The sequence below is a fragment of the Mytilus californianus genome, unplaced genomic scaffold (genome assembly GCF_021869535.1).
Source record: "Mytilus californianus isolate M0D057914Y unplaced genomic scaffold, xbMytCali1.0.p SCAF_11, whole genome shotgun sequence".
NCBI classification, from domain to species: domain Eukaryota; kingdom Metazoa; phylum Mollusca; class Bivalvia; order Mytilida; family Mytilidae; genus Mytilus; species Mytilus californianus.
Window position 1 is genome coordinate 38,355,186 of NW_026262593.1, and position 17,446 is coordinate 38,372,631.

The 17,446-nt window shown below is 31.9% G+C and overlaps 1 protein-coding gene across 1 annotated transcript in view; it reads right to left on the reverse strand.

Annotated features, from left to right (window-relative positions):
* Positions 1-16,553, reverse strand: part of LOC127720897 (uncharacterized) — a 31,714-nt gene extending 15,161 nt beyond the window's left edge. The window contains exons 1-9 of the mRNA XM_052227638.1: positions 16,544-16,553; positions 15,294-15,482; positions 8,669-8,788; positions 8,097-8,396; positions 6,519-6,654; positions 5,749-5,980; positions 5,131-5,286; positions 2,526-2,871; positions 938-1,232 (exon numbers count right to left, since the gene is read on the reverse strand). Of these exons, the coding sequence (XP_052083598.1) occupies positions 938-1,232; positions 2,526-2,871; positions 5,131-5,286; positions 5,749-5,980; positions 6,519-6,654; positions 8,097-8,396; positions 8,669-8,788; positions 15,294-15,482; positions 16,544-16,553 (1,784 nt within the window). The remainder of the gene's footprint in view (positions 1-937; positions 1,233-2,525; positions 2,872-5,130; positions 5,287-5,748; positions 5,981-6,518; positions 6,655-8,096; positions 8,397-8,668; positions 8,789-15,293; positions 15,483-16,543) is intronic.
* Between the last annotated feature and the right edge of the window lie 893 nt (positions 16,554-17,446).

Genomic DNA, 17,446 nt, shown 5'->3' on the forward strand with positions numbered 1-17,446 from the left:
TTCTTTTGTTACCTATTCTGACATCGGATTCGACTTCTTTTAAACTGAGTTTTACTGTGCGTATCGCTGTGTGTTTCTTTATTTTACATTGGCTAGAGGTATAGGGGGAGGGTTGAGATCTCACAAAACATGTTTAACCCCGCCGCATTTTTGCGCCTGTCCCAAGTCAGGAGCCACTGGCCTTTGTTATTTCTGTATGTATTTTAATTTTAGTTCATTGATATGTTTTGGAGTTTAGTATAACGTCCGTTTTCACTGAACTAGTACACATTTTTATTTAGGGGCCAGCTGAGGACCACCTCCGCGTGCGGGATTTTCTCGCTGCGTTGTAGACCCATTAGTGGCCTTCGGCTGTTATCTGCTCTTTGACCGGGTTGTTGTCTCTTTGACATATTCCCCATTTCCATTCTCAATTTTATCTGTAACAAAGTAGACGCATTAAAAGAGTTACAAAACATGGTTTATATCTACTTAAACAAAAAACAACATATTGAATTTCCTTTAGATTTTTAATCAAGAACAAGTAATGTATTTACCTGAACTTCATACAAACAAAATAGAGGTAAAAGATACCAAAAGGACAATAATAAAGCATTAGCACATAATCCACTAATATAAAGATTAAAAAGGCAAAGTACTGACCTAAGACAACTCGCAGTTACTAACGGTGTGTTCAAAACTAATAAATGAATCCTGTATACTAGACTAAATATAGAATAAGGAGATGCTGTATGATTACCAATGGGACAACTTTCCACCAGAGAAAAAAATTGGTTTATGGTAGCAATTGAAATAATTTTTTTCTCCTCTCGAGTTTTGATTTTTTCGTGTTAAAAACATGTTAGTAGTCAGACATGATATAATAATAATCACGTTCCTAAACTAATTGCTAAAATAGTATTCGGCCTAACCGTATATTTACTCTTTATGTTCTTACGTCATTTCATTTAATTCTTCAAAGCTGTGGATGGCAGTGTTAATCCGATCTCCTTTAGTGAGCCATAAATTAGAAATAATCGGTGGTGTTGAATCTTTGTAAGTGATTATCTTCTCATCTCTGTAGTTATCCAGAATATCAAATGCTCTTATTGTTGTAATAAGTTGGTCCCCGTCATCCCACGTTACATTTTGAACAGCAAATTCCTCATACACATTTGATACATGCGTAAAAGGGGAAAACGATTTGAGATCGATTCCATAAACATCATGGGCAATTTCAAACTTGACAATACCTATTTCAAAGATGAAGATTATTAGGAAATGTTGCAATTCAAATAACTGACATTATTTTTCTAGATAATTTTACGTGTTTTATGATGTCTTTTAATCAAATCAATATTAAGGTTTTCTCGATAAATATGTTTCATATGTGCAAATGATATTTGGCACAATCACATGTTGCAAAATACTTGCATAAAGCCTGTGTTGTTAAACTATAACATGTGATTAGCAGGGTAATTTATAGCTTTGGTTTTTGACCTCTTCTTTACTTCTTAGTCATATTACGTTGTAAATCGCACTTAAAAATGATTGTATTCACAAAACTATCATGTGTGTTTTTGAGGTTCATTTATATCAGTAAAAACATATTTACACATTATCTAATCTACTGTCTTAGGTCATGAAAAACGTTACTTTGTAAAGAACCAAAATGATTCCCACAGCAAATACACTTAAGGTGACATCAACAAAATGCTGCATGTTTAATCGACAACATATTTGTCGAGTTGGAGGATTGATATTTCTGCAGACAATCGGTTTTGCAATGAATACTCACTGTGCACCACTACTGGCCGACTTGTTTTTATACTCATATAAAGCAGAATTCATACAGATCCTTCTCAAAAAGACAAGAGTATCTACAGCTAATAAATCCCAGTGAACTTGAGATTAAAGATACTATATTCAAAGTAGGAGATCGGTCTAATTGGTGATTATTTAAACTTTCCAATTGTCAATTTTCCATCTTCCAGTAAAACCATAATCTCTACTTCGACGTATAGCGTTTATATAGCTTAGTAAATACGTTGCACTCATGAATGTTCACACTTTTCTGACTTCATTAACAGGAGTGTGTTCCTTTTAATTTAAACTGAGCCAAAAGAGTTCTGATGAAAAATTATCAAAATCGACATTACATTAATTTCACGATCACCATCACGAATTGACTGACCTATATGATGTGTCGGTGTCTCAACTTACTAGCAACATGTTTTAAATCTTAAATCTTTAGATACCAGGAAAGTTGTCTGATCTGTAGTGTAACCGATTGCGTCCTATTCTTGATTGTGTAAGTTTGACGGAGTGTGAATTCGCATTTAGAGTGATGCATGCATTGCAGGATGCCCTTACCCTTTCGACGCACACGATCTCGCTCCTTTTGGATTTCATACGATTCCCTCAGTTTGTGTTTGTTATCTTGATTTGTATTTTTTTAATCGATTTACAGATTCGAACATTGGTAAACTACTGTCGCCTTGATTTATAATATTCTTTAGTTTAACCAGTAAAAATACATTTATTACCTTTTACATTCGGAACACTTTTTACAGTACGTTTACCGCCATTGTCATCGTATATCGATAAAATGTTTGGATATGATTGAACATTTGCAAGCCAATTGTATTTTACGTGATTGGTTTTCACAAATGTGTCCCTCCATGCCACTTCTATGAGAGGACTTGAATTGGTTATCCATCTTTTCCCAAGGTAATGTATTGTATTTTCAACTTCTGTATTTCCTTTGCCATTATCGATTATATCGTTGTTGTCGTACAGAAAAAGGGCTCTTGCAGTCTCATAATTTCCCGCCCTGTCATAGCTTCTAAAATGAATAGAATACATTCCTGGCTTCCCCATTTCTATTCTACTCTGAAAAATATAAATATAAATGAATTAATGAAGATGAGGGGTATTAAATATGATTGCAAAATACTGATTTACTGCTTGATAATTAACCAAAGCTAAAAACCAAAACTTTCAAATTTAGCAAATATAATCTTTAAGGGTACAACATATCTATATTACTAAAATAACGAGGTCCAATTTGTTAGCCGTCATGACGTTAAAACGACGAATCAAAGATTTCAACTTTATATATATCTAATATAGGACAATGGCGTTGTTTAAAAATTACACCACTCCAGGAGCTTTTGTTTTCCACATAATTAATATCATCAATAATTAGAAAGTTCCGGTGTGAATCAGATACCAATGCCAATAGTATATGTCACATGTAGTTTCCGGTTGTTTTGTTGTAGTTACCTATTACCTTCTGTAAATCCCTCCTCTATCAGGAGAATCCGACATTCTTCCAGTAGTTGTTTTATATCTATGTTCACTATTTACCAAGTCTGTTTTCTTCCACGTCAATACCACTATTAATTTTGTTTAATTAGTTAACAAATTAAATTAAGTTTATAGTAAGTTAATTGTAGTAAGAAAACAAGGTCGGGTTCAAACAAAGATTTTAAAAGCAGAGAAAACTATACACGTTACATTCAGCATGACTTTATCAGATGTTAATATGAATACTAAAAGTCCAGACTAAAAATAAGGCACAGGTACTTTGGTTTAATCAAGGACCAGCAATGTCGCGGGTGTGTTCTAGTACATGTAAAATAAATCAAAACTCATAATTGATTGATTGATTGTTGGTGTTTTACTCCACTTTCAGCACTCTTGGCTGTATCGGGCAGTAATTGTTGTTATTTGTAGAGGAAGCCGGAGTGCCAGGTGAGAACCACCGATCTTAAACAAGTACGGTATTTGAACTCACAGCCTCAGTGTTGACAGGCAATTGATACACTAGATGAACACTTTAGACCTCTCGGACAACGAGGCTCCCGAAACTCGTAATAGATCAATATAAAATGATGATAAAAGGAGTATCCTTGTTATTGGCGGTGGATAAATTCATTGTATCATATGCATCATTTTTAGAAAGTATTTGCCGTCTAAACGTATGTATGTATTGCTAGAAATATGAATCGGGTAGTGTTTCTGTTGAATCCTTATGACATTCCGTTATAAACAGCAAATTACAGCAGCAAAGACACAATTTGCAATAAGAAAAGATGGGGTATTTTGGGTACGGGTTACTGGACAATATTTTATACTTCTTGAACAAATCTATATAAATGTTTACATTTAGGAACTAATGATTACCATTGCTTTGCAGGTGAAGTAAGTGTTTTTGCGAGGGTAGTAATACCATCGAATAGAAACATAACTGTCAAATGAAACCAACTTACCCTCAAAGGAGTGTATTCGATACCTCAATGAAAAATCAATAGAGAACAGTTTTGAAAATAAATTTAAGCGTATCAGTATCTTTACGGTTGTAAGTTGTCAGCAGGTGTCATGGATAGAAAGACAAAACAAAAAATGAGTTAGTTTTCATAGTGGAAACCTGGTAAAAAATGTTTCATAGCAGTTTTGATATAAAAAATAAAAAGATGTAGTATGATTGCCATTATCCACAAGCGCTCAAATGACGTGGATTAAAGCATTTATATGTAACCCTTAGGTATTCAATATTGAACAAAACCCATACCGTACAGTCAACTTAAAACAGTCTTAGTGACACCTCTCTTTTTATCTAGAATAAGGATACGACTAACGACTCAATTGATTTTAATATTATCATTGTTGTGTTATGTTTTTAGCCGTGTTTGGGTGTGTCGATGTTTTAAAAGCTTGTATGCTTGTACCTAATTACTGAAACATAACGATCGGTTGTTTTTGTATTGTTTGTCTAACTAAATAGAAGTTATTATTTTTTCCAAATGCCTTTTATTTAAAATCTATGTTACAGATATTAAAAGCTAAAATTACATAAACACTGTCCAAATACACATCAATCAACGAGGAACTATATCTTAGATCTCCCGCTTAGGTTTTAGCCCATTTCGTATGTTTTTAATTGACAATATTTATGAAGGCAAATTGAAAACTTTCTGTAAAGTTTATTTTCTTTTTTACAGTTAAATCTACTACATTGCAAAAAGAAGCGACCAACAGTTGAGAATAGCTTGAGAAGATCAAAAAACCAAAAACCAAAATCGGCAATTTGTATTAAAGGCAAATTGTTTTCTTTACTATGAATCATTTAAAACTATTTAGACATACCGATTGACCTATAATCCCTTTGACATGCATGATTGGTGCCGCATTTTCTTTTATTTCATTTTGTCTGGCAGTTTCAAATTCAAATACTTCAATATCATAGTAGTCTATTCCAGAAAGATCATCTGACCAATCGATCCAATAGATATCTATAAAACGCTGCAATTAGCAAGAAAAAATACTGATGATGATGATATTTGTGTAGTAATTTTGTTTCAAAATGATTTTGCTTTTAATTAACAAACATTTATTTATTTTGTTTTTTCTATATTGTGATGATGTAAAAAATAAATCTCATAACTACTAGCATCGGAAGAGATTGGGGAAACCCTGAACGAATTTGATCGTATTTTTGGTCTCAACAGTGTATGTTGCATTAGTAACACAGTTCAACGATTAAATATTGCGGAATCTTTTATATCATTATGAAATAATGAATAGTTTAAGAAAGAAGCAAATAGTAATAACCGACAGAGAAAAAACCTATTGGTCAAAGATGTAAGTTGAAAAAGTCTAATAATTGTGGCAGAAAAGAATTTCAAATCAAATCAATATTTGCATTCATGAAAACCATTTCTAGATTAGTTAAGAGTTTGATGTTGCTTATAGAATTAGACGTACAGATTTGGATGTATCAGGTACGTAGATAGGTAGAGAATCACAAAACGATGCAATGCAAGAAAAGTATGGAAGCTCTGTATCCCAGTGAAATTCATAAGATTCAACTGTTTTGATTCCCTTCAAATTGACTGAGTGTGTAGGCCACTTTCCTTCAATTTTGTAACTGTGCCTGTTATCTCTGTTCTCGTAAACCAAATATCCTCCATTTTCGAGTTCAACTGATATAGTTAACCTACAAATTGACATTATCCAACTTTCCCCTGTCAATTTCCTGATTATTCTGTTCAGTAGTTTCTGAGAAAAATGTGAATAAAATGTTTGTTGGACGAACGTAAGGACAATGCGGGTACAGTATATTTCGTCTGAAATTATCGTTCGTTATGATTGTGTTTATCAAAATGCTTACTATTCGCTACAAAATATAACTAGCGTCTTTGAGAAAGTATATGCAGTTGTTGTCACTGGTTGGACTCGATCATATTTGGGTTTGTTTTTTGTTTTGTTATAAATCAGGCAGCTGGTGTTTTCGTTTGAATTCTTTCACATTTTGTCATGTTGGGGCCTTTTATAGCGGACTATACTGTATGGGTTTTGATCATTCTTGAAGTTCGTACAATGACCTTCAGTACCTGAAACCTGCTTCATTTTGGACTCTTTTAGATACCTGGTAGTTTTTTTATTGGCAATCATAATACCACATATTGTTATTTTATAAAGCCTTGAATACAGAAATTGTATAATCCTATATGAATACTTTGCATGGTACTTACTCGTCATTGTGTCGAAACTGATCTACAAATTTTAAATTTCTTTGACAGTGAAACTCTGACTTGACTGGGAAAGGCGAAGTTCTTTTTATGTTTTTCTTGCAATTTTCATTGAAAAGGGATACAGTTGTAATATTGTCTGAAATAAATGTACACTGTACAATAGATGATAATGTAATCAGACTAAACAATGAGCAGTTCATCAAACAATTCATCAATTTAAGACGACAAAAATAGTACGTCATAATAAACATAATAATTTCTATCGTGAGTGTACAAATTTTACTGTAAACTGTGTAAAAAATCTTCTATTTTCTATAGTTTATTTTTTAAAGATTTCAATTGAAACAATAGATTTAATTAACATCATTTTTACCTACATTAAATTAAATAATGACAAAGAGACTATAAGCTATTTGATAGGCAATCCTTTATCGTCCAACGTTGTCCGAGTTGATATTTAAATATTCAATTATCTAAAAAAAACACAGTTAAGCATAATACATTCTTTTATATTATTATCATTTTTTAAAAGAAATAACTACTTAGTAAAGTTGTGATGACATTATTACGTCTGTACATTTCGATTTTGTGAAAGTATCAATTGAAAATTAACTTGTCGACAGTAACTGTAAATTTTCTTGACAAAAATATGTTCCTTCCATTTTAATTTTCAACCTAAGATATAGTTTTATACACGAATATTTGCAAATTGATCTGATATTCTACAACTATACTATATACAAACCTTCATCATTTATGCATAGAGCCACAACTTAGTACAAACCTTCATCATTTATGCATAGAGCCACAACTTAGTAAAGATGAAGAATTGTCAAGATACAAACGGTGTTTTGCTTCCTGATTCTGTTTTTGTAAAAACACCTGTTTATGTCACCAATAATTCTTGGATATTTGTGTTGTGAATGAAGGCAACATACCGATGTTCAAATCTCATTAACCGATTACGACGAGACAAAGCCGCAACTAAGCAAAAACGAAAATGGTCTAGATACAAACGGTGTTTTGCTCCAGATTTTGTGTTTCGTAAAAAAAAAAAATACCTGTTTATGTCACCAATGATTCTTGGATATTTTTGTTGTTCAAATCTCATAAACCGATTACGAAGAGACCGATCAAGTTTAAAAATAAAAAAAGGAATTGCATGTATTCCCACGAGCAGTTAGAACGGTTATGTCGACAGAGTAAGCATCTCCTGTTTTACATGCACCACTCGTCATGCAAATTCTTATTCAGACAAAATGCCATCATCGTAGACAATTCAGATCAGACGACTAAACTGGTATCCAAATATATAAGACCGCAAAAGCATGTCACTAGTGAGTTGAGATACCGACATACCGTATCGGTCAATCAATTCGTGATGGTAACTATACGGCAAAAACTTTTGTAAAACAGTTCTGAATTGGTCATTCGGATGATCTAACATATTGAAATTCGTGCAATTTTTATCCCTTCTAATTTCTTCTCACTGAAACGTTCTACCAGTATTGTTCATTTTTATATACTTGATTTATTGCATTTAAAGCATTCCATTTCAAATTTAGGATCATATCTTACCTCTAATTAAGATAGCTTTCATCCCGCCTGCTATAATACCATACTTAAATTCGGTAACATAATGTGACACAATTTTGTCTTCGCCATTTATTGTTTCGGTGTATTCACCAAACTTTGGTATATTTCCTGTTGCATTGTAAATTGCTCCTAGAGAAAATTCCATTGTTTTCAAATGTCTATTATTGGTCCATTTCTTTGAAGCGTTTCTAGGAATATTCGCATTTTCAGGAGATGAAACCGTTGTGTTTTCTGCGTCCATGAAGATCACTTGGGCATGGAGTATATCGATTTCTTTTGAAACTGTAAAATAAATGTATAGGGTGTTACATATAATTTTTGTGGCACAGACAATCAATAGAAAAAGTGACTAAACCTATAATTTAAGGTAGAAAATACGAACGAAATACTTTCAATAACGTAGTCTTATTACGTTCGTTTATTAATTAGCATATTCTTCCTATTCGTTAGACGGGTTGGTTTCAAACGACAAGGTGAAGAACTCATACTTTACTGCAAGGTCAAGATACCTCTATCATTGAATTGAGCACTTATCTCTTGTAACTCCTACTTACTTGCATTACAATGTTCTGATGGACTAGCAAAACCTTCTGTACAAACACATGTATCTGCATACTCGTCCGAACAATGACCAGGAAAACATCTAGTACTGTCTGGTCTCCAGGAACAAGTCTCTGTTTACGATAATAAATGCATAAGAGTTACAATTTTCATATATATTTAGTAACGGATGTCTATAATATTTGAATAAAAAATGTATTTCAACGTGAGTTGTTGTAACAATACTGCACTTGACAAATGTGTTAAATACTTTCGTTAGTCTGAAGTTTGATGCGTATTGCACTTTTCTAATTTCATCCATATTTCTGTTATATATTTGCAAAAAGTGTCAAACCTTTTGTTTATCAACTTAGAAGTACTGATAATCAATCCGATTTATATTTTCCTTTTTTTTCTTTTGAAACAAATCAACATCAACACCTTACATTTTAGCAGGGGCCTAGTGGCATATGTTTTCTCTCAGTTTTTTAATTCATTAATTGATTCTCTCTCGATGGTACGAAAGAGTTATGCTAAAAACAACACATTGTTTCTCCCCACTTATTGTTGCACGTCATTTCGTTCACAAATAAAACGATATGTATATTGCTTCTTATATTTTACTTTTTGTTTTGTTTTTTTTTTTTCTGCAGGAGATTTTTAGCAGCTTCTCTTTAAGGGACCGGTCAAAATTTCTTGATGCATGGGACCGGTGCAAACTGTAATGGGACAAGCACTTTTTGCAGTGTTTACAGGAATGAGACTCAATGTTTTTTTCATTATTGGCAAGCATGGGACATAAACTTTTTGAAACAATGTCTGTATATGAAAAACAAATTATTTGATAAACCTATAACAAACAAAAATAACACCATGAACATCTAGCAATGTGAATTTAACAGTTACAACATACCAAATTCATTTTCAAGATTTAGGGACCGGTCAATATTTATTGGGGGGTTGGGACCGGTGCAAAACGCAGTAGGACACACAATTTTTTAACTTAATTTTTGATAGGACTTCTACTTTTTTAGTTTTCAGCACTGATAGGACAGCAATATTGTTATGGTATATGTATGAATGTAGAAAATAGTCTATACCAATTTAATTACAACAAAATAAACAAGATTAATTGAGGAACAAACAAGTAACATATGGTGTAAATCAGTCCATCTGACTAAAGTAAATATAGATTTATTAAAATTCCAGTTTTTTTGGTAGTTTGGTTCATTGCTGTGAAATTAAAGAATTAAATTAATAGGTAAAAAAAATTTGATGAAATTCAGATAGTCATCTTTAATTATTTTTATAAATTTTTCAAATCAACTTGGATTTTCATCAAACTATACAGCTATCTTAGTTATATATTGATCTTACTGAATCCCAGGTCGTTATGTAGTTTGGTGTATTGCTGTCAAATTTAAGGATAAAATTAATCTAGGTAAAAAAAGGTAGAATTTGCATTTTGGACTAAATTCAGATAGTACACTTTAATGTTTTTTACAACTTTTTCAAATCAACTTAGATTTTCATCAAACTATACAGCTATCTCAGTTATATACTGATCTTACTGAATCCCAGGTCGTTATGTAGTTTGGGGTATTGCTGTCAAATTTAAGGATTAAATTAATCTAGGTAAAAAAAATCTAGAATTTGCAGTTTGGACTCAATTCAGATAGTACACTTTAATTTGTTTTATAACTTTTTCAAATCAACTTGGATTTTCATCAAACTATACAGCTTTTTCAGTTATATATTGATCTTACTGAATCCCAGGTCGTTATGTAGTTTGTTGTATTGCTGTCAAATTTAAGGATTAAATTAATCTAGGTAAAAAAAGATAGAATTTGCATTTTGGACTTAATTTAATATTTTTTATAACTTTTTCAAATCAACTTGGATTTTCATCAAACTATACAGCTATCTCAGTTATATACTGATCTTACTGAATCCCAGGTCGTTATGTAGTTTGGGTAATTGCTGTCAAATTTAAGGATTAAATTAATCTAGTTCAAAAAAGCTAGAATTTGCAGTTCAGACTAAATTTGGATAGTTAACTTTGAATTCATCCAAATCTACATATTCATTATATTTTTATCTTACAAAAAAACAGGTTATTTGGCAATTTGGTTTATTGCTGTCAAATTTAAATATTCAAATTATAGGTTTCTATCTGAATTTTGTCAAAACTGAAAATTTTAGCCTTTTTTTTACCTATTAACTAAGTCCTTAAATTTGACACAATACACCAAAACACAAAACAACCTGGTATTTTGTAAGATAAATATATAATAAAGATACTGAAAAGTTTGATGAAAATCCAAGCTGATTTGAAAAAGTTATAAAATTTTAAAAATGACACCTTTGTTTTGTTAAAACAAGAATTTAATATAATCATGATAATAGAACTTTCATAACAATCCTTGATAACCTTTTAAAAAAGGAAATGTGTTCCAAAGTTACAGTAAAAATTTATTTTAATCAAATTTAAATAAATGTTTGTCAGATTTAAAGACATGGCATACAGGAGGCACTTTAATAAGGTTTAATTACATCAGTACATGTGTGTTTTACAGGTAAAAAGAAAGCCCTACTTTTCTTAAACTCGTGTATTACTTATCGAATGTAGGACAGAAAGTCACAGGACAAAAAGTCACAGACAAAAAGCCACAGGACAAAAAGTCACAATTCAGTTTTGAGATTATTTTTATTTAACAAGAAAACACTTATTTAAAAAAAAACATTTTTGTACTTTTCTTGAACTTTAGTATATAAAGCAACTTTGGAAACACAATTTATATAAAAAAAGTATTTATAATGATCAAATAATTATGAAAACAAAATGTCAAAGTGGGTTGGTACTTAAACGGCTTCATGGTGCCAAGAAATATATCTTTTGCATGATTAAAATTTAATAAATCTTTATTTATCAAGTCTAATGAACAATTTTCTCAACTGTAAAATAAATATGTGTAATAAAAAGTAAATATTTAAAGATCTTTCTCTAAAATATTCAAACAAGTGTATGCATATTATTTGTGACTTTTTGTCCTATCAAATTTGTGACTTTTTGTCCTGTGACTTTCTGTCCATTTACCTACTTATCTAGTGAATTCAAAAGGCCTTGCGATTTAAGTTTAACAGGATGTTGCAATTTTGAATGAATGTTATTTAGAATTTAATACTCTCTGGTAGGTGTGATCTTTTTGCCCCAAGCAGGAGGTATTGCTTTATACTTCACCACTTTAATCAGAAGGACAATTTTAGTAATTTCTTTAATGTTTGATCCCTTTTTGATATATTCATATAATATATATCAACATGTTGAGACAATGTCGAGACTAGTCAAGTAAAATGTGAGCACAAAATCTGGTCTTCTCAGACTCTGAGCAGTTTGTAGTGTAGATAATGAACAAATCCAAAGTGATGAAGAAGATGACCTTGTAATAAGAGCCTATGACAGTTCTGACAGTGATAATGACAATGATGATAATAATACTAAATGATGAATACAGTAGTAATAGCAGAGACATATATACACATATGTCTCTGGTAATAGTAGTAGTAGTGGCAGTGAAAGTGAAAGTGAAATTGAAAAGGAATCTTATTTGCCTTCTTCAAGGAGGAGATTATTTAAAATTCCAGACAAATTCAAAGACTACTATATGTGATCTATGTTAATCTGATAAAAATGAAGTTAAATATAAAAAAGAAGATGTGGTATGATTGCCAATGAGACAACTCTCCACAAGAGACAAAATGACACAGAATTTAACAACTATAGTCTGTTTGATTTATTCATAGATTAGATAGGACATATACTTATTTAGTAGATATTTCATATAGGACAAAAACTTTTTTTGGTATATTCAGAGGGTAGGACATAGCTTTTTTTAAGGGAGAAATATAAATTGCACCGGTCCCAACCCCCCAATAAATATTGACCAGTCCCTTAAAGAACAGTGAAGGCAACAAAAAAAAAACTTTGGAACAGAATAAACATAATAAAATACTTTGATATAAAATTAAAAAAATATGTAAAAATTTGATTAGATATTTTACATGTATAACTGTTTAACAAATGTAAAAAAAACGAATTCATGGATAGCGTTTCTGCACAAAAAAGCATGATTGTCAAATATAATTCTGTCCTCCCATAAAGCAGAATTTACCTACCCACTGTTAATTTAGAAATTAAGCTGCAATTTTTTTGAAAAAAATGTATTCTACCATACACTTCATACATGTTAATTGTTTAATATTGCATGTATCATTTATTATAGTCAATAACATATTGTCATCTGTTTGGGCTCCTGTGTTGGCAATAAAATAAGCTTATGTATTGTTTTGTTTACTTTATAACAGCAATATAGATTCAGTTCACACATAGTAGCATTATTTTTCAGCTATCCAAATACATTGTAGTATGAAATGTAGCCACATTTTTTGTGCTTTAACATGGGATACACACTTTTTTACTAGGTAAAGTGCATGGGACAGGCATATTTTTATTCTGCCAGTAACCATGGGATCAAGAGAATTATTTCAGACAATTTTCTTTTTGCACCGGTCCCATGCATCAAGAAATTTTGACCGGTCCCTAAGGAGGATTAATATATCGTCGAGCATTGTTTTTTTTTATTTATTTATTCATTTAGTTGGGGCTTACAAGTTCTCCCCTCATTTACAATTTCAAAGTGACAATATGGGTGTTTCATATATCTTGCTCATGATAAGTTTTTTTTTCTTCTGATGAACTACATTTAATTTGATTATTTCATTTACTTTGTAAAATAGTAATGTTGCAACTTACTTTCACATGTAATGGATATATTGTTGTACTTGTATGCTCTTTGATAACGTATATTATCATTTTCGTATTTACAATATACACATTCGTTTCCATAGCCATGAGGCGAGTGACAGCTTCTATATTCACACATTGGTATATGTGGGCATACTGAAAAAGTTGAAATGTCATGACCACTTTTTTTATTTATTTACGTAGACATCTTTACATTTCCTCGTTCTGTGTGCCGCTGCCTGTATTTAATGTTCACGGTTTATTTTATTGGCTGTCACTCATAGGGTCTTTGCATCGGGAATAAACACATTTATTCTAAAACCAGTTATTGGCATGATACGGGTTATGTTCTTCTCATATATTTTATGATGGTATGATACTAAACCCCTTACGGGAGGGATTGTACTTGATTTTCATATGATGAAGACATAATTTTCCAATCAGTTTAATTGAGGTTTGGAGCTGGCATGTCAGTAACTGCTAGTAGTCCTTTGTTCATTTATGTATCATTGTTATTTTGCTTAGTTTCTTTTGTTACCTATTCTGACATCGGACTCGGACTTCTTTTAAACTGAGTTTTACTGTGTGTATTGCTATGTGTTTCTATATTCTACATTGGCTAGAGATATAGGGGAGGGTTGAGATCTCACAAAACATGTTTAACCTCGCCGCATTTTTGCGCCTGTCCCAAGTCAGGAGCCTCTGGCCTTAGTTAGTCTTGTATGTTTTTTAATTTTAGTTCATTTATATGTTTTGGAGTTTAGTGTGACGTCCATTTTCACTGAACAAGTACACAATTTTATTTAAGGGGCCAGCTGAGGACCACCTCCGGGTGCGGGATTTTCTCGCTGCGTTGAAGACCCATTGGTGGCCTTCAGCTGTTGTCTGCTCTTTGGTCGGGTTGTTGTCTCGTTGACATATTCCCCATTTCCATTCTCAATTTTATTTCAAATTTTTTACTTTCCTGTTATTTGTGTCTTTAACAGCTTACCATATCATATGTATTTTGTTCATCTTTATTTTTATACGGGTTCGTAAAAAATCAAGAGAAACAGGTTCTACCTCTTACATATTTACAATAATACTCAATAATTTGTTTCTACTTCTGTTTCAACTTTTTACCAAACTATCTTTGTTGCTTCGCAGCACGAATGCAAAGTTATTAGTTAAAGTCAATGTACACGTCATATTGAAAGTATAACTTAAAATGCATAACAAAAATACCAAACTCAAAGGTATATTCAAGAAGGGGGAAGTCCACAAAAACTGACATAATCTAACGTTAGACTGTATCAACCAAAAACAACAGTTAGTTCAAATTGGTTGCATTTTGGTGTGTCCAAGATTCTATTGGCTTGAATGGTTTATAAAATTAGGAACGCCAGTATGCGGAGAAGGAATTATATGCAGATGGTTTTACAGGATGGTTATTCGAGGTAAGATTGGTGAATATGTTGCTAATGGATCACACTTTGTTGATTGACCGCTGATAGTCAAAAATGTTTATATCAAATCATATGTCATTACATAATATATACGATAATGATAGCTCTGTTCACTACTGTTTTCTACATTATTAGCATTTCGTGTGACTTTACGGTCATTGAAAGGACAAGAACATTCAGAAAACTACTTTAAAGGAGATTATTTATTTTGTTTTTGCGTCCCTCTATGTCAATGTTCTTTTTTGTTTTGTTTCGTCCTATTATCAATGGAAAATGATCCGAATGCCAGACAGCTGAGTTTGTAAATTATCTTGATAATTGACGAAGATTGCTTAGAACTATATGTCAATAAAATTTAAAAAAAGCTATTGTCAAATAAGTAAGACTCACTTTTACAGTATCCGTCACTATAATCTGCATAAAATCCCTTGTTGCAGCATGCACATTCATTTGGTCTAACACATTTTCCACCACTATTTCTCTCTTCATTTGAAGAACTTCTGTCGGGTACGCTGTCATTCGTATAGTGAACATTGCAAGCTCCATTTTGATTAGTTAATGTCGTATTACTGCATAAAACTTAGAAGAAAATATCTTAGGGTAAGTAAATATCATTTCATCAGAAAATTTGGAATGATACTGTATTTGCCGCTAGTGACTGTTTATATATTGTTATCCTTTTTAAGAAGATGGAGTTGGTGGCAGACTTGATTCGTGACGATTTGGAGCTGCACATATTGTCTGAATGTGTCCTTTTTGTTTGTTTTAATGTCCTATTTGGTTGTTGCGTTTTTGACGTTTAAATGATCCATATCTCTAATTATTTGTAAAAGATTCAAATTTTTCTCTCGGGGGTTAATAAAAAACATCATTGAGCAGTGAAAGATTGTGTTTGTTATTTTGTGCACGAGGCTAATATAAGCTGTTTAAAATGCTTATTTCATTGAATGTGTATTTTACTTTTATTTGGCAACTGAAATAATTTGTTTCTATAAAAACGATACTCAATGAAGATATTGTACATGTATCTGTGTTTGTTCTTTCATTTGTTGCACTTTTATCAGAAAGTGCTCTGCCAAGTTATTCATTGTTTCACAATAAGATAATTACATGTTAAAGGAGTTGGTTTACGAAGGATTAAACTTTACCCTTAGGTTTTAATGAGTTTTTTTTAATCGGGCAAAATACTACAAAATGTTCACATACATTTTAGTAATATTTCTGCAGGTAAAGATAGGGTTGAGCGGTCATAAACGTGCTTAACCCAGCCATATTCTTTACGTGTCTGTCACATGTCAGGAGCCTGTAGTTCAGTGAATACATCTATTTTTCTTTAATTGTTTTGTTATAAATTAGGCCGTTAGTTTTCTTCGTTTAAATTGTTTCACATTTTCAAGTCTGGATCTTTTAAAGCCGACTTTACGGTTTTGGTTTTTTTCCCTCATTGTTGAAGACCGTACGGTTACCTTGTTGCCTATAATTGCTTACATCCACTTCATTTGAACTTTGGTGGATAGTTATTGGCAATCGTACCAAATCTCCTTATTTTTATACTGATAAAACTATTTATTCCAAATAACTTCTTTTTGTCCAATTAGATCATAATTTACGAAATTAAGACCCCTATAATTATGTTTTACTTAACGTCATTTTTGGTCCAATTTGCTCATAGTTTGTAACCAATTTTAACATAATTCAATTTGTTCGCAACCCTGAACCTGAAAAGTTGTGTGGTTCAATACAAAACTTGGTACCTTTTTGTGCTATAACATTTTGATTGATTATTGGTTGGTTAACGTCCAGTGGCAAATATTTCATGCATATTCAGGACGAGAACAAGTTAACAATAAATACGATAGGCAGGTCCTGTCATAGGTGATCGACCGGTAAAACAGAAAGGTTATTTAAAATACCACAGGATAATAAGGATGAATTGGGTAGAGATTGAAATTTAACCTTGAATGAGGCCACTTACGGAACCCCCAACGAGTTGTTGCAAGGATTCTTAACTTGCAGTAAGCGTGGCATTCTTTCTCTACACGAGGCATCGCATTTAACGTTCTCATTCTGACCGGAAATATGATGACTCGGGGCCTATAATGTACTTTTATGAAGAGATTTGTTTAATCTGTAGTCTCTTTTTAAGAACCACATTAGAAATTTTTTCTATGTGACGACAAAGCTGAAATCAAAGGTCATATTGTCCAAAAGTTAACCCCTGTCTTTTCATGGGTATGCCATTTCTATTTGGCTAAGTTTAAAGCTGTTCTTGTATCTCGCGCACTGTCTTGTTTTTGTGTTATAAGTGTATGTAAAAGGTATGTTATATTTATATGTTATTAATTCAACTTAGAAAGTCGACTTCATAAAAGTTTGTGATGTGCAAATAAAATGAAAATTTGCGTTTTTATTAAACAAAACATGATGCTCTTAGTCACTTCAAAAAAAAAATGTAGGTATTTTCTTCTATTGCTATTTGCATATTAATAAACAATTCGGACAGTTTACTGAAGACAGAAATTGCAAAAAAAATCGTTTTGACT